The sequence below is a fragment of the Polypterus senegalus genome, chromosome 5 (assembly GCF_016835505.1).
Source record: "Polypterus senegalus isolate Bchr_013 chromosome 5, ASM1683550v1, whole genome shotgun sequence".
NCBI classification, from domain to species: Eukaryota; Metazoa; Chordata; class Cladistia; order Polypteriformes; family Polypteridae; genus Polypterus; species Polypterus senegalus.
This window is the reverse complement of record NC_053158.1, coordinates 48,627,793-48,650,907: the sequence shown is the minus strand read 5'-3', so window position 1 is coordinate 48,650,907 and position 23,115 is coordinate 48,627,793. Positions and strand designations below refer to the sequence as shown.

The 23,115-nt window shown below is 36.4% G+C and overlaps 1 protein-coding gene across 2 annotated transcripts in view; it reads left to right on the top strand.

Annotated features, from left to right (window-relative positions):
- Nucleotides 1-23,115, top strand: part of pde7a (phosphodiesterase 7A) — a 158,648-nt gene that overhangs the window by 79,638 nt on the left and 55,895 nt on the right. For both annotated transcript variants that reach the window (XM_039754582.1, XM_039754583.1), the window contains one exon: nucleotides 8,704-8,855. In XM_039754582.1, the coding sequence (XP_039610516.1) occupies nucleotides 8,704-8,855 (152 nt within the window). The remainder of the gene's footprint in view (nucleotides 1-8,703; nucleotides 8,856-23,115) is intronic.

The window sequence follows — 23,115 nt, the reverse complement described above, 5'->3', positions numbered from 1 at the left end:
TTTTTATTATGAAAAGGTTAAGTAAGTGTTGCAGTGGGAGGTTTGGAACGCATTATGGGTTAGCCTTCACGAACAAATTAAGTTCTTAAGTCAAGGGTCCACTGTACAGTAATCCTTCGCTATATTGCGCTTCGACTTTCGCGGCTTCACTGTATCGCGGATTTTAAATGTAAGCCATCTAAATATATATCACAGATTTTTCGCTGGTTTGCGGCTTTCTGCGGACAATGGATCTTTTAATTTATGGTACATGCTTCCTCAGTTTGTTTGCCCAGTTGATTTCATACAAGGGACGCTATTGGCGAATGGCTTAGAAGCTACCCAATCGGAGCATATATTGCGTATTTACTAAAATTCCTCAATGATATAAGATATGCTTCCCGCGCGATGCTTGATTGTTTGCTTCTCTCTATCCCTCTGACTCTCTCTGCCTGATGAAGGGGGTGTGAGCAGAGGGGCTGTTTGCACAGAGGCTGTTTTGCCTAGAGGATACGGACGCTCCTCTACAAAATGCCGCCTTATCATGTGCTTCTGCATACTTAAAAGCACGTATTGATTTTTTGATTGTTTGCTTTTCTTAGCAAGCGCTCTCTCTGACATTCTCTGCTCCTGACGGTGCTCATTTGAAGAGAAGATATGTTTGCATTCTTTTAATTGTGAGAAAGAACTGCCATCTCTTTCTTGTCATGGAGCAGAGTTTAAACTTTTGACTAAAGGGTGTTATTTCATGTCTAGAGGGCTCTAATAATGTTAACAGTATGGGAGAGTTTATAAGGGCTTAAAATATATAAAAATAACCATACAAACATATGGTTTCTACTTCGCGGATTTTCACCTATCGCTGGGGTCTGGAACGCAACCCCCGCGATCGAGGAGGGATTACTGTATTGCGTAATTAAGTTAATCAAATTTATAACGAGTCTCCGAAAATCCACCCGATGTACCGTATTTGCGTATATAGTTTCAACACAAAGGTTTCATTTTACCAAATTTCTCGGCAGTCACTTCCTGATTTCCATCAAAAATGCCGGCAGTCTCAAATTCTCCCCGATAAACATGATAAATACAGTGGTACCTTGGTATACGTCCTTAATCTGTTCCAGATCCTTGGACTTATACCAAACAGGACTTATACCAAACGAATTTTTCCCATAAGAAATAATGGGAAAATGATTCATTCGTTCCCATGAAAGAAATATCCTATTGTTATTGGCATATTATACATTGATGGGGTTGTATAAAATTATTTAAACACTGCTTAATACTAAAATACATAAATACAAAAGCAATTAGATGAAATAAATGAAAATGACTTGTCCGATAACAATGAGTTTAATTGTACTGCACAACAAAGGAGAGCGATATAGCTCTTCCAAAGGAGCCTCTTCAGGCGATTGTGAAGCACTGCCGTTGTTCTTCTTCTGGCAGTCTTCAATCCAAATCCCTAAAGCAGATTCCATCCAGACTACTGCCTTATTACATCCACTTACAACTCGTTTTGCACCCTGGTTAAAAGGACACTGTGGCCGTAGATCTTATATTCCTTTCCTACTTTTTAAATAAAAAGAATCGTAGCCTTCAACAAATCCAAAACGTTTACCTTTTCGGCAATCATTAACATTTTCCGTTTGCACTTGGGCATGGCCCCTGAAGCAGTAGCAGATCGTTTTGTAGCCATAATGAAGGGCTTGACTATGCACAAAGATAAACACAAAAGAGCACAAAAGTTAACTCTTTACACAGCGAAACACGTTGATGCTGAATGAGCGAAACGAGACTTCCTGGTTAACACTGCATTCAGCACGCAGGAACTTAACTGCGTGCTCTGATTGGTTAGCTTTTCAGTCATCCGCCAATAGCGTCCCTTGTATGAAATCAACTGGGCAAACCAACTGAGGAAGCATGTACAGGAAGTAAAAGACACATTGTCCACAGAACCCGCGAAGCAGCAAAACATCCGCGTTATATATTTAGTTATGCTTTCATATAAAATCCACGAGAGAGTGAAGCTGCGAAAGTCGAAGTGCGATATAACGAGGGATTACTGTACAGGTTAAAACTTGGCCCTTTTTTTTTTGAAGGCGCGAGCCCGGTATACCACACGTGTTGTTCTAGCACATGAGTCGTATTCCAATCAAAGGTCGTATACCAAGCAAAATATTTCGCCTCTAAACAGGAAGTATACCAAGTTGGACTTATTCCAAAGCAGACGTATACCGAGGTACCACTAAATACCTGAAGAGACACTTTTAAGGAAATTTAGAAAATTTTGCTTGGGGAAGGGGATCGGCTTAAATACCAGTCATTGGCAAATACATGTAATTTAGTAGGTAGAGAAGGGGGTCGGCTAATACACCGAGTCGGCTTATATTCCGGGATCTACAGTAATTTATTTTTAAATCCACAAGCATTTCTCCAGCCCCTCAATGGTATTGATGTTTTGAAATAATTATGTGAACTTTTAAGCCATCACGCAGCTCTACAGAAACTTTACTGTCTTATTCCTCCACCATTCTGGTCAGCAAAATACATTTTCATTTTTCTAAATTGTCCTTGTGTAACTTTTTTTCTTCCAGCCTTTCCTTTTCTCTGTATCTACTTGATAAAATAAAATGTCAAAGTTAATGTGTTAATGCATGCAAGTAATTTCAAAATATCTGAGGTGTTTTTTTTTTTTTGCTTTAATCGCATTTAACATATTACATGTTTTTAAATTAACAGTAGGAAACATTAAATACATTCATCAAAGTAATTGTGTATCAGTGTAGTTATACATAAAAGCAGTGGTCTTGAACCTTTGCAGTATGCAAAAAGCTGTCAGGTATTACTCAGGGGAGTGTAAAAAGCCTGTGTATGTCTCTCTCTATCTCTGTCTCTATCTTTTAAGAACAGTTTCAGAAATTGGCAGACTAAGGCAGAATAATAGGGAAGAGCAAAGATGAAGTAATGGTGAAGTTTAACAATTAATAGTGATAAAATACACATAACCTAACATTTCATTTTAGTATAATTAATGTTAATCAACTGCAAAAAGTTGTTTCAGCCACTGCTTGGTAACATTCATCCTTTTGGTAAAAGTAAATACGTGAATAGACTGAAGTTAGAAGCAGAGGTGTGCTTAAAGTTGCCAAAACTGGAACCTGACTAAATAATGATAGTCAGTCAGCTTTTTTTTTCTAAAATAAAAAATTGGAAATTTTAAGCTTTCTAATTTATATTGTTTATAATGCCATGGTACTATTCTTACACTACAAAGTAATTCATTACCAAAGCATTTGATGTATATAAGAAAAATAAGGACAAATGCAACCACATAGAATGCTATCAGTAATCACTTGTTAAAATCCCCAAATTCAATATTCAGAGAAAAATAAGTACAGTTTTTAGTTATACACAGTAAGAGTTTAGTATTTAACAATTTAAGACAGAAAGAAAACAGGGATACTTCAAAATATTTCAGTTCCTGGAAGGTGAAAACCCATGGCCTAGAGATATCACTTGGCATTTAATCACAGCTTCGTAGCATTAGGTTTATGCTAACTGGGGCTCTGAGCAGATGGTACAGCATTTTGGGAGCCCTTGACATAAATTATACCATTAATGATGGCTGAGAAAAAACAAATTTGTGATAGTTGTTTTTAAATATCACTTAAGTACTATGTCTTTGGCTTGTCACTTGAGAGCAGATATATGCATGGTTCTGCTGTTTAAAAACTTGTAACTTTAGGCAGCAAAGTCTGTGGCAGACTACAACCCATGAATTTGCAACTTGACTTATGCCATCAGAAGTTCATTCTTGTCTGATCAATGTGCACCAGGACAGTCCCCTTTCTCCACAGTAAAGAAATGGGCTGCAGAATTTCATCAATGCAAGACATTGACATCAATTTTTATGTCATAAAAACTTTTTTTTTTTTTTTTAATAAAGCTTGTGAATATTTTAACAAATATATTAATGTTGACAGAAAAATAAAACTTTTCCCAATGGTGTTTTTCATAATAGATCAGGTTCAAATTTCTGTATATAGTAAATATGCTAATTGGTAGAGGTTCAGCTTAATAATAATACAACAAGGTTGTGTGATCTGAGTGCCTTCACTGTGGTATAATTATTTATGCATAAACTTGGTGATTTCAGCAACTGAAAAGCAGCTGCCCATCTGGAATTTTCTTGCTTTGCAGTCTCGAGAGTTTGCATGGAGTGGTGTGATAAACAAAAAAAATTGTGCTTTACGTCTAGTTTTTCTAGTTTTAGTTACTGAGAGGTGTCGGAGGAGAATAGACAGAAACGTTCAGGATGCCAGAAAGGTGTCAGATGCATTAAATGACAGCTCTTTTCTAGAGTTGTGTGCAGAAGGCTTCTCTGATTGCATAGTATGTCAGATCTTTAGGAAGTTAAGCTATGGTAGAAGAATACCATGCTGGGTTTTACTCCTATCGCCTTAAAAAAAAAAAAAAATGGCTACAGTGGGATTATACAAATAACGATTTGAAAATTATTAAAATGTTTGCCAGGTCTGATGAATAGTGATTTATGCTACTACATGTAGATGGAAGGGTTAAAATTTTGAGTAACTGTAAATCCATGGAAATATTCTGCCCTCTGCTGTGTACTATAATGCAGTGTAGAATTTTTAATTGGCATATAATATGCATCTTCATGCCAACTAAGCATAATTTTAGGCCATGGTGTATCTAAACCTGAAACCACTGTAGCCCACCAGGACTGGAGTTGGATACCCTTGCTGTAGAGTGTATACACTAAAGGGAAGGATTCTACCTGGTATGCCTTGTGAGCGTTAAAGTGAATTTTCAATTTATGAATTTGCACAGCCCAACATGGGTTTTCTAAAGCACTTGGCACTGAAGTTTCCAGGCAAATGTTTTACATTTGATTCATTATTGCTTTTGTAGACCATCACTGTGCATTAAAATAGACTTTAAAAATGTTCATAAAATGTTGAAAAAATAAAGAGAAAATAACTGAATTTCTTTAATATAGCATAAGGTGAAAAAACATGGCTAATTATTTAAAATATTTACAATATTTAGTCCTTTAAACTGGAAGTCGGTGTATGTGCGTTCTTCAGAATAGAGCATTTTCTAGATAAGTTGTGCCAGAATGCATCGCTGATAATAATATTGCAAAATACTGTCATAAAGTATTTTATGACACAACACAAAAACTTTGTGTTTTCTAGTGTGGTGTAAGTAGAAATTTTTCAGAATGTTTTCACTTTGGTATCTGCTGTTGTCGGATCAGCACATGTTGTCATATTCTTCTGTTTTAAGGGGCTGACACACAGTAAAGACACTGGAAAGGGGCTGATTTGAAAGTTATTTTACTCCTGCAACTACTATAAATGTTTAAAGAACAACATATTTACACCATTCATTCTGCTTCTCTTCAAGCAAAGTCAATGTCCTCCACTGAAATTGTTTTTTAAAGCTAGAGTTATTGCAGATTTGTGACGTGAACATTTAAGTGCAAATTAATATTTCTGATGCCATTATTGACTCTTTTTAACTAGTATTTATGTAATATTATCCAAAAACAAATCTATACAAATTTTACTCCCAAAGTGCAACTGAATCTACAACATTAAATCTATAGTAATTAATCAGGGCTAGTTTAATGTTACTCGTATCCTAAAAATAATTTTTCTTGTAGTTTTGTAATTTTTTGCCACTTGAAAACATGATTTGTACATTCTGTGAACGGTAGTGTTGAATGGGTTGAATGATGACTGAAAAAGTTTCGAATTTTTTTTTTTTTTTTTTTTTATAGCAAAGACAACTTGCAAGTATACAGGTTAGTATACTGTCTTGTGTGAGGAAACCTGCAGCTGATGGTTGTGTCAATGAGCATCATGGACCAAAAGCTACTAGCTGTCTTACCTCACTGAAGTGAATGCGTTACTGTAAATGTTCAATGATATATGCTTGCCGCACATGCATAACATGGCCCAGGAAGTTTATTTCCAGATTACTTTGGCTTTATCTCCTATTTAAAGAAGTTGCTTGTATTTATCTATCTGAACAAAATGTGTCTTATTTATGTCATAATCATTCCTGTGTCTAGAATTCAGCCTAGTTTATATTGCTGCTATATTTTATTTATGTGCCGAAAATTACAACCCTAATATTTTTTACTTTTATACTGTATATTACCCATTCTATGATGGCCCCTTCACTGTTAATAATGTTACATTTAGATTGTGTATACCGTACTTATTCCTGTCTGATACCTTCAATGAAATTTTCAAAAACTAGCCTGTTCTAAATTCATTACCTCCACATTGCCTAGTTTCAAGTTTCTTTTGACTTATCAGCCCTTATACCTTCCTAGTATATCAGCGTCTCCCTAGTTTAAATAGAATCCATTCAGGTTTCTGTCTCTTTCTAATGTATTTTGGATCTCCCTGCAATATGGTACTGTAACTGTCACAGCTGTTCATTTTTAATAGATTCCTGTTTTGTAATTTTAGTCATTCAGTTTTTGTCTTGTCAAAAACAAGTAACTGCAAATATCAAAACATGTTGCTTTGATATTATGCAAGTCAACCCTCTTCTACTATCCTGTCCATTCAAGCCATTTTATTTTTGTATTTTTTTTAAATTTATTTATTTATTTTTTTTGCTGTGCTCCATAGTTTACACAAATAATCCGTAACCAGTTTTATTGTGACATTTGAAGCATATTTGTACATGGCTATACAAATACAGGCATTATATGATTTGGTATTTTAGCTTGTTACTTTACAGTATATTGTTCTCTTATTTACACACCTTGTCTGGTGCTTTGTGAAGGGACTATATAGAACAAACAATGATTGATTGAAAAGGAAGAAGCTTCTTTTAGTAAAGTCACCACTGTAATTCTATTAGTAGTCTTTCAGGATTTACTTGTTGTTCAGGTGCTATGAGTTTATTACAAAATAGTCTTGAGTTGGGTTATGAACTAAATTTCATTAATCTTTCATGAACTGAAATATATTGTTGTCATTAATGACTCAAAAGGACTATCTGATATCAGAAATCTTATCTGTGTAATTAATGAGCAATTTAACTTGTGGGTCATCAAAGGGACTAAACGATTTTGTTTTTTAGGAAAATACATATGTATTATTCTTTTTATTTGTCTTTTGATTTGTCTGTACAGATGTTTTGCAGGCAGGAAAGTTGGTCTCCCTCATGCTTTGAATTTTATTAGGATGCATAATTAAAAATTCCATTTGCAAAGGGAAATTTATTTCTTTAGTTTGTAATAGTGATGTACTATATGTTAAAGGTAAGAGGGAAAAAAACAAATTATTCATCTGAAACAGTAATGTCTAGTAACCATCCTGATTAAATGTCCTATAATACGTTTATTGCTTAACAGGGTTTTAACTTTTTCCACTGACTGACAGCTTTTCTGATTCATTTGAAAGATAAGCCTATTCTTTCTCTCTTTATTTTTTTGCATCATAGTATCAATTTCTTAATGAGAAGATTCATTATATTTTGTGAAGAACTGCAGCTATATAACAGTGCTACTAACTATTAATATCAAGGAGAATTTCTGTGATTTTTTTTTTTTTTGTAGGATTTTTAAATGAATATCTTGTGAATTTTGTCAAAGATTAGAACCTTAGGTACTGTAAAAGTTGTAAGTGGGAAAAATACTATTTTAAGATTACATCAAATATTAAATTATGTTAATATATTAATTCATTTTCTCATTTTCCAAAAACTTTGCAGCAAGCCTGCCAAGAGAAAACTGTAAAAAGCAATCTGTGTACAAAACTAGTAGACACCAACTCAAAAGACATAGTTATTACAAATTGTGGCTCAATTTTATTCTAAAAACTACTTTCTAAATACTTGTTAGAGTGCATTTTTTAGTTTCTACCTTTTGAGGTATTTGTTGTCACAGTTTTATCTATACAACATGCATGCAAGCTAAATAAAATAAATATGCTAGTTGCCATATGTATTCAGTAGTCCTGTAACATATTAAAAGTTTTTAAGAGTCTAAATTCAAAACATTGCGCTATTCTATCTGTCTGTCTTGTCTGTCTAATGCATGAACTTGAAATTATTTGCCTGAGTTTTTTTCTGTCTGTCTTAATGGGATTTCTTCTTTTTCATTTGTGAAAAAGTAAAAAAAAAAAACAAAGCATAAATCTCAGTATAGCATTGGAAGCATTTATGCTTGTTTGTGATAATCCTTGTTACATGAATTTCTACTTGTATCTGATAATACATATCATAGTATTAATAATGTGGTTAATATTTTAGAGAAATGGAAGTCATATTTTTGGATAAGAACAACTTTACTATTGTTATTTTGTATTATTCAGGCTTCTTGAAGCCTACAAACAGTGTGCCACTGAGCAAGCTCAAGAATAGTCCATGAGATTACCTTCCCAGGAAGTCTTAATAAATGACAGTTTTTTTTTTCTTCTAAAGAATGCCCTTCACTGGCACTGCATTCAATAAAGCAACTTAACTGTGTTGGTTTCTTAGGTAATTTGTGTCTCATTTTTACATTTTTATAGGTTTGAATACATGTTTGAGCTGTCATGTATTTCCATTTCCATAACTAAATATCCATTTTCTTGTGCAGTCTTAAAAAATGCAATTTTGCATTTAAAAAGTGAATTAATAAAAGTAAAACGTATATTGGTTACTTAATTGTCAATTATTTTATTTTTCCAGCATGCCCTGAATCTGTAGGACCAGTTTGTTCAAGAAAAGTTAGAAGACTATTGAGTTTTCAGAGGTACTTGCACTGTTCCCGATTCTTCCGAGGCTTTCCACCTCAGAACCCTTTGTACATCTTGGACGATGACTATACTGGGCAAGCAAAGGTTTGTTTTAGTAGTGCGAGATACATGTTGGGATGATGTGCTGTAGTACCTGGTGAAGCTAGATTTCTAAATTCTTGCAATTACCATTTTGTTGATTGAATTGAGATACATTTAATTTTTCATTCAAATAAAATGCAACACTTATAAACCAATAAATAATTTTAATTATTTTTAAAATAAGGAAAACTAAAGTCAAATGAAAAAAATAAGTAATTTCTAAATGTCTTTGTTCAACATGAGCCAAGTACTCTCTAAGTAAGCATTTTCAAAACCATTCCGCAATATGGAGCTGAAGTGAAAGGTAGGGAATAAAAAAAATTCCATTATAATCCAATATCTACTCTGTATTTGGCCTCTTTTGTTGATTTTGTTGGACTAGAATTTTAGAATTGTTATTTAAATATTTTAGATTTCTATTTCATAGCAGCCTTTCAGGAACTATTATAACTTAAGAGGGTTATGAAAATAGACAAATAAATTAAATCTTGTTAACAAGATTGGAGTAAAGAACTGTGAGCTTGTTTTATTATAGAGCTGATATGTTGGTGTTTACGCTATTGTAAATACATAGAGTATTTGTTTTACAGGCAGTCCCCAGGTTACGTACGAGATAGGGACTGTAGGTTTGTACTTAAGTTGAATTTGTATGAAAGTCGGAACAGGTACATTATTTTAATAAATGCTATTGTTGACTGACTGTAACCAAGTGCTCTGCCAATGAATGATGGAGTTTCACCTCTGTCTGACTTTTTTTATTATTTCTACTTTATTTTCAATGGTGATGTTTTTTCTCCTCTTTACTATATCACCAGCACTTGCATCAGATTTGTGTTTCAGAGACATTCTTGAAGGGTGAAGACAAAACGTTAAGATGAGCTCTTCTGCACAGCACTGTACACGTTACAACAGCAGGAAGGCACCGGACGTTAACACATCTAATGTATAGGGTTGTCCAGATATAATCATGTAATTTTCATTACGCTATAACTTGTTCAGTTTATTACATAGAAAATCACCTGAAAAATCCCGGACCATCGAGAAGTGTGCAAACTGACAACACGAAGAATCATCTTCGCGCTGAACTGGAATCGTCTCTGCATAAATCAAGGTCATCCAAACGATCTGGACCACCTTGTACTGACAAGAGACAACTTCCTGCTATGTGCGTAACAGTACAAGCAGGCTTGCTATTGAGAATGAATGGGGGCAGCGAGGGACGGTTCATCACCAGCCTACCTCACAGTCACCTCCATTACAGTAAGCTGCCTGCAGTGTCCGCCGCACCACTGCCCCCATTCAACATGCAGCCATCCGAGGCACACTACAATGCTACCCCATGCAGCCCCGTTCACCCTCAATGGCCTCCGTTCAGCCACAACCGGGTCACCGCTTGCAGCATTACCAGCCGTCCCAACAAGAATGAATTGGGCAGCCGTGTGTGGTGGGCGGGCAGTGAAACCGCTTGCCACTGGGAGCTGCCCGAGGGATGCTACACTGCGCGGGCAGCGAAATCGCCCCTCTCCAGCATCCCCAGGCTGAAGATGACGGAGCGGCAGTTACTGAGGTGCATGTGTCGCAGCTGTGGCCCCGTTCGTATGTTGTAGGTTGGATGTCCATAACCTGGGGACTACCTGTATTTTTCTTTTTTTTTTCTTTTTGATTTACTTTGAATATTGTTAAGTAAAGCAAGTTTGCTCATAGAGTTAGCAGATCTACTGACTTTGCCAATTAACCATTGCATCACGGTAACTTTCCAATAATTTTGGCACCCCCCAGACAAAGTGCATGCATAGTTCAGTAGTTCTTTAGTGAACTGTAGCTTTTCTTTTTCAGATGTGTGCTGTATTTATGGTATGAAATGACAAAAATTATTAATATTACAAATTCAAAAGAAATCCAACAAAACATTAAGCACAAAATGATAAACCGAGATGAGTTTCACGGATGCAGATGATAATGGTATAGATATGAAATGAAATCCCCTATGAACAGTTGCCTTTTGAAAGTTGTACTGAAGAAGTACTGTGATGCTGATGTACGTATATGAAGATTCTTATTTTCTAACCTAGACAAAATCACATGAACAAGCGAGCACCGGACAAGAACATAAATTCAGAGAAAACTCTAACCCAATTGGTGTAATTGTAATCCATTTGTGTTGTGAAGTGTTGAAACAAAAAGACACCACTGATTGCGATCCTGTCGGCTTCTTATCACTCTTTTTTAAAGCTAGCGACCTCATCATTCACCCAGCAGCCCAAGCAACTACTACCAAAGCTTCCCAACGATGTAGTACTCTTTGGGTTATTGGGATTTGTAGTACATTTAAGTAGTGCTGCTTCAACGTTGTCTGCAGTTTCCCACAATATATCACAAAGCTTGGAAAATTTCCATTTAATTAGTGATGATAAACCTGCAAATGGGAAGATCCATAAACCGTAAACCTGTGAATTGCAAGGGCCAACCTATATAAGCCATGAATCAATTTTGTAATTAGCACTTGGACAGACTTATGTATCCATATATAAATATTGTAAATATTCAGTATTTCAGTTACAGTAATTACACAATGTCTTAATTGACCACTTATGCGTGTCAGTCTAATTTTTAATTTCTGTCAACTTGTGGTTGATTATTTCTTTGTGTATTTATGTATTGTATTGCCTGTAATGGCAGAGTCTTCTTAAGCAATGTATAATGCAACCTGGGAATGCTACATTGTTTAACTAATGTTAAACATTTAAACAATGTTATTGACTATACTCTTAAATGAAAATTCGCATTGGGAAATGTATTTCCTTTCCATATTGTAATGCCTGATACAGACTTGCCTTAATATATGTTCATTTAAGTAGACATAAGGGATGTAGTTTAGGTACACATCGGAATGTTGTAGTTATTTCATCATTTATTGTTCATCTTGGTGTTGGTCATGTGAAGGTACCAAAGTCAGAAGATGGCCAATTGTGAACTGCATTGTGTTGACAAAAAACTAAAAATGTTGGATAGATCGTTCCAGCAACATTTTATGTGGTAAACTGAACTCTGACAAAGAAAGCTTGACTACTCTATCTATCCATCCATCCATCCATCCGGAATTTTCTTTGTTACATTGACTGTATATTGTGCCACTCAGACACCATTCTAAATCAGCTTTACCTCCTGTCCTGTTAGTAATGATAGTGTCTAGAAGATTTAGCATTACTGTCACAGCTGCTCCACATCTCCATCTTGCCAACAGATTCTGGAGATTCAACTGCACTTCAGATTTTTCTGCTGATAGACCTTGAAACATTTGTATCCTGTTTTGTGGGTGCATGTATTGTTAATATTGAATTAAGAGTTCTGTCTCTGAAAAGCATAACAGTAGTTCTTTTAAGATGATAGTTCTGCTTGCTGCAGTATGTAACATTTGCTGTCACCAGCTGGAGTTAAAGGACTTCTTACTGCTAGTTTGAGCCTTTAAGGAGAGAACCCCTGCAGCTAAGGTTTTCATTTCCGGACCTTTACCAATGTTGAGGAGATCATATGACGCCTACATTCGACCCCTGCCTGTCAGTACCTGAATGATTGCCTTCTGTGAGTGGTATGACATTGGCTGTGTGGGCAGCCTGGACCTCTTCTGGAAAATTCCATGATTCATCGGATGTAATGGCCCGCAACTGAGTAAATTTGTCACAAGGGTCCTTTCTGAAAACATTTTACAGATAGTATAGCCCTCATGACTGCTTAACTTTAGATTTCTCCTATTTTTATATGAGTGCATAGCTATCATTATATATAAAGTGGGTTTACCTAGAGAAATGCTATGCATACAGTGGTGTGAAAAACTATTTGCCCCCTTCCTGATTTCTTATTCTTTTGCATGTTTGTCACACAAAATGTTTCTGATCATCTAACACATTTAACCATTAGTCAAATACAACACAAAATGCAGTTTTTAAATGATGGTTTTTATTATTTAGGGTGAAAAAAAATCCAAACCTACATGGCTCTTGTGAAAAAGTAATTGCCCCCTTGTTAAAAAATAACCTAACTGTGGTGTATCACACCTGAGTTCAATTTCCGTAGCCACCTCCAGACCTGATTACTGCCACACCTGTTTAAATCAAGAAATCACTTAAATAGGAACTGCCTGACACAGAGAAGTAGACCAAAAGCACCTCAAAAGCTAGACATCATGCCAAGATCCAAAGAAATTCAGGAACAAATGAGAACAGAAGTAATTTAGATCTATCAGTCTGGTAAAGGTTATAAAGCCATTTCTAAAGCTTTGGGACTCCAGCGAACCACAGTGAGAGCCATTATCCACAAATGGCAAAAACATGGAACAGTGGTGAACCTTCCCAGGAGTGGCCGGCCGACCAAAATTACCCCAAGAGCGCAGAGCCGACTCATCCGAGAGGTCAGAAAAGACCCCAGGACAACGTCTAAAGAACTGCAGACCTCACTTGCCTCAATTAAGGTCAGTGTTCACGACTCCAGCATAAGAAAGAGACTGGGCAAAAACGGCCTGCATGGCAGATTTCCAAGACGCAAACCACTGTTAAGCAAAAAGAACATTAGGGCTCGTCTCAATTTTGCTAAGAAACATCTCAATGATTGCCAAGACTTTTGGAAAAATACCTTGTGGACTGATGAGACAAAAGTTGAACTTTTGGAAGGCAAATGTCCCGTTACATCTGGCGTAAAAGGAACACAGCATTTCAGAAAAAGAACATCATACCAACAGTAAAATATGGTGGTGGTTGTGTGATGGTCTGGGGTTGTTTTGCTGCTTCAGGACCTGGAAGGCTTGCTGTGATAGATGGAACCATGAATTCTACTGTCTACCAAAAAATCCTGAAGGAGAATGTCCGCCATCTGTTCGTCAACTCAAGCTGAAGTGATCTTGGGTGCTGCAACAGGACAATGACCCAAAACACACCAGCAAATCCACCTCTGAATGGCTGAAGAAAAACAAAATGAAGACTTTGGAGTGGCCTAGTCAAAATCCTGACCTGAATCCAATTGAGATGCTATGGCATGACCTTAAAAAGGCGGTTCATGCTAGAAAACCCTCAAATAAACCTGAATTACAACAATTCTGCAAAGATGAGTGGGCCAAAATTCCTCCAGAGCGCTGTAAAAGACTCATTGCAAGTTATCGCAAACGCTTGATTGCAGTTATTGCTGCTAAGGGTGGCCCAACCAGTTATTAGGTTCAGGGGGCAATTACTTTTCACACAGGGCCATGTAGGTTTGGATTTTTTTCTCCTAAATAATAAAACCATCATTTAAAAACTGCATTTTGTGTTTACTTGTGTTATATTTGACTAATGGTTAAATGTGTTTGATGATCAGAAACATTTTGTGTGACAAACATGCAAACGAATAAGAAATCAGGAAGGGGGCAAATAGTTTTTCACACCACTGTATAATTCTTGGATTTGCTAAAAAGAAGACACGTGTCTCAATTTGTTCTAACCTGTCCATGCATCCTTGTTCTTCTAGGTGTTACTTAACATCAGAGCTTTAATAAGTAAGAAATGTTATCTATATAATTTTATCAGTGATTATTTAAAATAGATTTTCTATTTTTTGTAAAATATGCCTGGATAGTGACAGTTCTGCATTGTTAGTTGAAGCAGTCATCCTGATTGTAGTCTTGTTCATCAGGGAAAGAGAAGCTATGGTTTGGTAAGAGTATTTTTTTCAAGCCATTAAAACTATAACAATACTAGCCTGATAGTTTTGTGTCTTACTGACCACTTACTGTACTCCAAAATATATTGCCCTTTTTAATTTTAAATTATCATATTTATTATCTGTAACAATAACTAATTATGACAGGTTCCTAATAGCTGGTACAGTGTATCCGGAAAGTATTCACAGCGCATCACTTTTTCCACATTTTGTTGTGTTGCAGCCTTATTCCAAAATGGATTAAATTCATTTTTTTCTTCTGAATTCTACACACAACACCCCATAATGACAATGTGCAAAAAGTTTACTTGAGGTTTTTGCAAATTTATTAAAAATAAAAAAAAATGAGAAATCATATGTACATAAGTATTCACAGCTTTTGCTCAATACTTTGTTGATGCACCTTTGGCAGCAATTACAGCCTCAAGTCTTTTTGAATATGATGCCACAAGCTTCCCTTGGCCAGTTTCGCCCATTCCTCTTTGCAGCACCTCTCAAGCTCCATTAGGTTGGATGGGAAGCGTCGGTGCACAGCCTTTTTAAGATCTCTCCAGAGATGTTCAATCGGATTCAAGTCTGGGCTCTGGCTGGACCTCTCAAGGTCATTCACAGAGTTGTCCTGAAGCCACTCCTTTAATATCTTGGCTGTGTGCTTAAGGTCGTTGTCCTTCTGAAAGATGAACCATTGCCCCGGTCTGAGGTCAAGAGCGCTCTGGAGCAGGTTTTCATCCAGGATGTCTCTGTAGATTGCTGCAGTCATCTTTCCCTTTATCCTGAGTAGTCTCCCAGTTCCTGCCGCTGAAAAACATCCTCACAGCATGATGCTGCCACCACCATGCTTCACTGTAGGGATGGTATTGGCCTGGTGATGAGCGGTGCCTGGTTTCCTTCAAACATGACGCTTGGCATTCACACCAAAGAGTTCAATCTTTGTCTCATCAGACCAGAGAAGTTTGGATCAAGGATGATCAGGGGAAACAGGATGCACCTGAGCTCAATTTTGAGCTTCATGGCAAAGGCTGTGAATACTTATGTACATGTGATTTCTCAGTTTTTTTATTTTTAATAAGTTTGCAAAAATCTCAAATAAAGTTTTTCATGTTGTCATTATGGGGTGTTGTGTGTAGAATTCTGAGGAAAAAAATGAATTTAATCAATTTTGGAATAAGGCTGTCATATAACAAAATGTGGAAAAAGTGATGCGCTGTGAATACTTTCCGGAAGGCACTGTAAATTCAATTTTAATTTACATAATTAGTGTAACCCAAAAGCAAGGGTGTTTATTAATTTACTGCACATTTTTGATCTTAGTCAACATGTCGCCCAAATAATTAGACAAGGTAGGCCATATGGTAGATCTACTAATTTCAAAGGGACTAAACTTTGACTTGACACAGATTCTGGACTTTAGCATATCTAATCATACCTGTATTTTATTTAATGTAACAGTATCTATGACTAAAATCTAAAGAGCAGTGTTTTAATAATTTAATGCTGTATCTGCTGTTTGGTGTGCCGATCTATTGAACAGTCAGTCTGAATTTAGTGCTTATTCTAATACAGCAGAGAATATAAATAGCAAGGTGGAAAATTTTAATGTTAATCTGACAGTGGCAGCCAACATAGTATCCTCAGAAAAAACTGTTAAGACATATTTTACTGTTAAAGCACCATGGAAAATTCAAGCAGAGTTAAAATGGAGGAAAACTAAATTTACATTCCATTTTAAAATGACAAAGTTTTAAATAGCTAAATACAATAGTGCAGTTCAACTGTGGAAACCATCCTACCTTCATGAATTTACAAATGAATTTGGGGAAACTGAGAATGCCTTCATAAAGTCACTAGCATCATGGCAGATCCCCACCACCCCTTCCACCAACTGTTTACTCCTCTTCCATCTGGAAGACAACTCTGCAGCATAAGGAGCTGGTCTGCTAGATTGTGCAATAGTTTCTTTCCTGAACACCATGCTGCCCTCCTCCACTCTGGACTCTCTACTCCTTACACTCTCTGGAGTACATAGCTATACATAACACTGTATATTTGTTTTCTATTTTTTTTTATCATAGTTTATACTGTATATGTATATGTGTGTGTGTGTGTATATATATATATATATATATATATATATATATATATATATATATTCTTGTGTATTGCACGTTTTGACTCTGGAGGACGATATTTCATTCTACTGTGTACTGTAAGTATATTTTTAGGATGACAATAAAGCTCTACTTGACTTGGTGAAGGTGGATGAGTTTAAATACTTGGGGTAAACAGTACAGAGTAATGGGGATCGTGGAAGAGAGATGAAAAAGCGAAAAGGCAGGGTGGAATGGGTGGAGATGAGTGTCAGGAGTAATTTTTGACAGATGGGTATCAGCAAGAGTGAAAGGGAAGGTCTACAGGACAGTAGTGAGACCAGCTATGTTATATGGGTTGAAATGGTGGCACTGACCAGAAAGTAGGAGACCGAGCTGGAGGTGGCAAAGTTAAAGATGCTAAGATTTGCATTGGGCGTGACAAGGATAGATAGGATTAGAAATGAGTACATTAGATGGTCAGCTCAAGTTGGACGGTTGGGAGACAAAGTCAGAGTGGCGAGATTGCATTGGTTTGGACATGTGCAGAGGAGAGATGCTGGGTATATTAGGAGAAGGATGCTAAGGATAGAGCTGCCAGGGAAGAGGAAAAGAGGAAGGCCTAAGCGAAGGTTTATGAATGTGGTGAGAGAGAACATGCAGGTGATGGGTGTAACAGAAGAAGATACAGAGGACAGGAAGATATGGAAGAAGATGATCCGCTGTGGCGACCCCTAACGGGAGCAGCCGAAAGAAGAAGATGACTGTTAATGAATGGATCATTCGAAGTGTGACTGTATTAACTCTGCTTTTGTTGTATAGGTGTGGTTATATGCATGAGAAAAATTAAGTGAGGATTAGAGTATGAACTGCTTTAAACAGGTAGTGTTAGCTCTGCTGTTTGAAAATGGTTTGATTTTTACCTGGAAGAAAGACAGCATTACAGTGGAACCTCCAGTTTGTGAGGATAATTCGTTCTGGAAACATGCTCGCAATCCAAAACTCTCGTATATCAAATTGAATTTCCCCATAAGAAATAATGGAAACTCATATGATTCATTCCAGAACCCAAAACTATTCATATAAAAATGATTTATGCAAAATATAAAGTAAAAATATGTAAAACAAATTAACCTGCACTTTACCTTTGAAAAGAATCATGGTTGGTCTAAGTGAGTTTCTAAACTCTTTTGGGATTCCACCCAATAGGACTGCAGGCGGAAGAGCGTCCCAAAGCAACCGCAGGCTCCAAGCGCTGTAGCAGTTCGCCGTAAAAGTGAATCCAAAAAGATTGCGGACATGCTATAAGTGCCTGCCATTGATGGATAATACAGGAACATTATAAATCCACAGGGCACAGTATTACTTGGCCCTGACCCTGACTGCTGTGTCTATGTATAGTCAGTGGCAGATCCCGCTACAATAAATAACCGTGCTGTTCCTGTTTCAAGCTGAATAAAGCTGGTGTCGCTAAAGTACTGAGACTCAGCTTTGTGTTTTGGGGTGTAAGACAGGGACTCGCATGTTACAACACACACGTGGTCACCATGGTATAGTAAACAGTATACGCTCGTACGGATTTCGACTATATGAGTGAGGCACGCCGACTCAGTTGGAGAATAGAAGACGATTACCCACAATCCCACAGCAAGAGAGAGAACCACCATCAGCTCAGTTGTGATCATGTGATGCTTGGCAGACAAAGCATATACTTACTACTCGTATTGCAAGACAACGCTCGTTTATCAAGTCAAAATTTATTACAAATTTTAGCTCGTCTTGCAAAACACTCACAAACCAAGTTACTCGCAATCCAAGGTTCCACTGGTACTGCTTGAATGAAAGATATAACATGTTACTGCATATGAAGGGGCCTTACAGGCATGAGTAGAACCTGCAACCTGCCTTCCTGGCACAATGGGTCACTGCTAATTAAATTTTCACTGTTTTGTTACATACAATTTGAGCAGACAAGCAGCAGGATGAAGGAGATAACCTTAACTCAAAATACACATTCATCTACCTAACTAGAACTCTAAAAATACTTTCAGTACTAAAAGTATTTTATTGTATATTGCGAATTTCTCAATGTTTGTGTATCAGTCATGGAGTGACTTTCTAATTTCAGTAATTGTGGATGTTCCACATATAGTGTGTTCATTTTGCATTAACATTTATAAATATCTTGTCCTGGTAATCTTTTAATCAGTTAAGGTTATTGAAGGTTGGAGGTGGTCTATTATACAGTCAAATTACTTTTTGAGCAGAGTTTAGTAATAGGATAATGAAATGTTCATTTATCAAATAAATTTTTATAATGGCTAATGTTCCATTACAAATGACATAAATCATAAAAACATACATGATCATTGATTAGAATGGTATTGACTCAAAAGCTTTGTCTTTCCTTTTATAAATAGTCAAATAGAGAGAGATAGTAGGCAATGCTTACTTAGATGGGCAGATGCAAAAGATGCATTGAATGCATTTCATACAATGCAAAAATTAAAAACAAGTAGAGGAGATATTAAATGTTTGAAGGAGAAAAAAATGTTATGTTTCTTTCAGGCAAAATTAAGCCCGCTTCCTTCTATAATATTTTGTAATATTGTTGGAAGATATTCTAGGTTTTGGGCTCTCTTTATAAATATTATAACAAACATCAACAACCTGCCCAAATAAAATGACATACCCCACCACATACAATATGCACCAGAGGTACTATAGAGAAAGAAAAGGCTCAGATTTGTTCAAAGATAAAAAGAACAATAACTGTCATAGTGTGGCATTTTAAAAGCATATTGGCGTAGGTATGAAGGAATTCTAGCAGTGTTTATTGACGCATTTCTTCTGAATGATTAGTTGGCTCAAAGTACATAACAAGTGTGTCCGAAAGAGAATGTTTAGCGTTGTTCATAATTTCCATCAGTTTTATCTTCGTTCCTTACCTCATTACTACCTCCAGTATATTGAGAGTGTATTCCAGAACTGAGCTTGCCTTTTTAATTAGCATATACTTTGGGCCTCTCTTGATATGGCCTAACACACCAAAGTGTGGAAAATCACCTTGATCATCATTATTTTGTAGAAAATGCACATGATGTCACTACCCATCTTAAAGGACCCCAGTCTCCTTAGAAATAGTAGTATGCTCTGCCTTTTCTTAAAAAACCTCCTCTGTGTTATGTGACCAGTCTAGCCTGTCATTGATGTCCCCAAGTACAGTATTTGTTGCAGTGCACCACTTCAGCATTTACTTCCTCAATAATGACTACACATTGAGGCATTTTTGCCTCATTGCTACTTGTCAATACATACACACATGCCTATATGATACTGATCTTCAATCTTTAAGGTGTTTTTAGAACACATTGAGATACACTCACTGGCCGCTTTATTAAGTACACCTTGCTAGTATGGAGTTGGGGCCCCATTTTACTTTCAGAACTGCCATAATTTTTTGTGGCATATATTCAACAACGTGTTGGAAACATTCCTCTCGGGGTTTGGTCCATGTTGTCTTGATTGCATCACGGAGTTGCTGCATATTTGTTTCTGCACATCATTGATGCAAATCCCCGTTCCACCACGTCCAAAAAGTGCTCTATTGGATTGAAATCTTCTGACTGGGGAGGCCCTTTGAGTACAGTGAACTCATTGTCACATTCAAAAAATAAGTTAGAGATGATCTGAGCTTTGTGACATGGTGTGTTATCCTGCTGGAAATAGCCATCAGAAGATGGATACACTTCAGTCATAATGGAATAGACGTGGTCAGCAACAATACTCAGGTAGGCTGTGGCATTTAAATGATGATCAGTTGGTACTTAGGGGCTCAAAGTGAGCTGAGAAAATATCCCCCATACCGTTGAGACAAGACAAGATGGATGCATGCTATCATGTTGTTGATGCCAAATTCTGACAATACCTTCCAATTTTGGTGAGCATTTGCGAATAGTATCCTCAGTTGCCTTTTCTTAGCTGATATGAGTGGCACTTGGTGTGGTCTCCTGCTGCTGTAACCCATCTGCTTCAAGGTTCAGAGCGTCCTGCATTCAGAGGTTCTCTTTTGCATACTGCATTTTTAACAAGTGGTTGAGTTACCGTTTCCTTTTTATCAGCATGAGCCACTCTGACCATTCTCCTCTGACCTCTGCCATCAACAAGGCATTTTCACCCAGAGAACTGCCATTCACTAGATATTTTTTTTTTTGCTTTTTCTGACCATTGTCTGTAAACCCTATAGATGATTCTGAGTGAAAATCCCTGTAAGATCAGCAGTTTCAAAAATACCAAGACCAGCTCGTCTGGCACCAACAACCATGTTACAAAGTCACTTAGATCACCTTTCTCCCCCATTCAGATGCTCAGTTTGAACTTCAGCCGGTCGTCTTGAGAATGTCTGCATGCCTAAATGTAATAAGTTGCTGCCATGTGATTGGCTGATTAGATATTTACCTTAACAAGCAGTTGAACAGATGTACCTAATAAAGTGGCCAGTGAGTGTTTGTTAAATATTACATTTTAGGTCAAAATTCTTGCATTATCTCTTTAGGTTTTAAATAACCCAACCCTAATTTAAGATGGTTTCACTTTTATTTAACAGGTAGAAATTTTTTTCATACTGTAGATTGTGTGATCTATGATATTGTATAAAATATACTACAGCAGGGGTTCTCGACATCGGTCTTGGGGACCCCCTGTGGCTGCAGGTTTTTGTTCCAACCACATTCCTAATCAGTGACAACACCTTATAGCACTGATCTCATTTAATTAGCTGGTATTTTTTTTTTCTTTTATTCGACATTCAGAAAAGCATAGCAGCATGATTTTTGTATTTATAAGACATTTATAAATGTTTCTGCTTTTGCTATAGATTTAAAAGCTTAATTCTCTTTTGTTGTTTTCATTATGCTTTGCCCTTTCTCTGTACAGTTTTCCCCCCTTCATTGTATCTTAATAATGACAACTTAAAACGAGCAGAGCAGACCCCCAGGCAAACAACACTGAATAATCAAAGGCTGCAGCTACTTTAGAGTCAGACCCACTAATTAGTAAATAATGGATTAATTAAACAATTAGAACACCTAGAAAAGTAGAATGACAATCAAGATGAAAATACTGTTAAAAAGAAAAAAAATACATTATTCCTATATAACTGCTTGGTACATTTTAATATATATATATATTTTTTTTTTGGCAAACTTAGTTTTCTAATTAATATATTGTTCCTTAAACACAGAACTTAGGAAATATCAGTTCACTAAATTAGCCCAGGAGTTCAATTAAAAACAGAAGCTGGTTGGAACAGAAACCTGCAGCGACAGGGGGTCCCCAGGACCGACGTTGAGAACCCCTGTACTACAGGGATCAATTCTGGGCCCACTGTTATTCTTACTCAACATGTTCCCGTTAGGCTAGATTATTTTGAAATACACAGTAACTACCACACCTGACACACAGTTTCTCTTACCTAAAGCAAGAAGTAACTCTGATACTCTTAAGTCCTTTTATCCGTTATCCTAATAACATTATAGACTGGAATATTTTTTTCCCTAAACTTAATTGGGACAAAAATGGAAATTTTGTAGTTATTTTCCAAAATTTGAAAAAGCACTGGTCCTAGAAATAAACTTGGTCATCTGGCCTAACAGGTCAGGTCAAAATTAAAGAATCTGCATATTATTATGAACTCTTCACAAATCACATATTGACCATAAATATTAAAGCCGTCTTCTTTCATTTAAGGTACATTATGAGGGTAAAACCTCTTAAAACATCTCATAATGCTGAAAAATTGACTAAATTGATGTCATACACTACAAATTGGACTACCTAAGAAAAATCTGAATTGGATACGTTTAATTCAATGTCCTTCTGCAAGAATCTTAAGCAAAAAAGAAAATCTGGACTTCACCTGTTTTAGGCAACCATTGTAATGATACTGTGTATTTTCAATTTGATTTTAAAATGCCATTTAACTGGCTCCCCCTTACAGTATATTTGGGGTTGTCCTTACTCTTATAACCCCAAACTGTAATCTTCAAACACATCTTTGATTTGTCTTCTATGATTACATTTTTTATGCCATTTGTAACATATTTTAATACGTACTTCAGTATCACATACTGAATAATTTGCACCAGTCACTAATAACCACTTTTCTCTTTCGTTTTTTGTGCACTATTAATGAGACCCACCAATGTTAAAACAGTAATAAATAACTTTAGTGGGAGTTGGACAGGTGTTTGGCCCTGGAAACCCCAGAAATTTAATTTCTCCAGCATCCTAGCAGCAGGAGTGTTTTTGCCTTTCTTCCCTGGCCATTGAATGTTTACCCTTAGGTAGCAGTTACTTGTAGCAGTCTTCCATTTCTGTAATTTATTTATATTGTTTGTGTATAGGTACTATTTATTTTGTTTGTAATTATTTTTTACTTCTTGTATTTTCTTTGTAATTCTTTATTTTACTTCTTGCAAAAGTTTGTC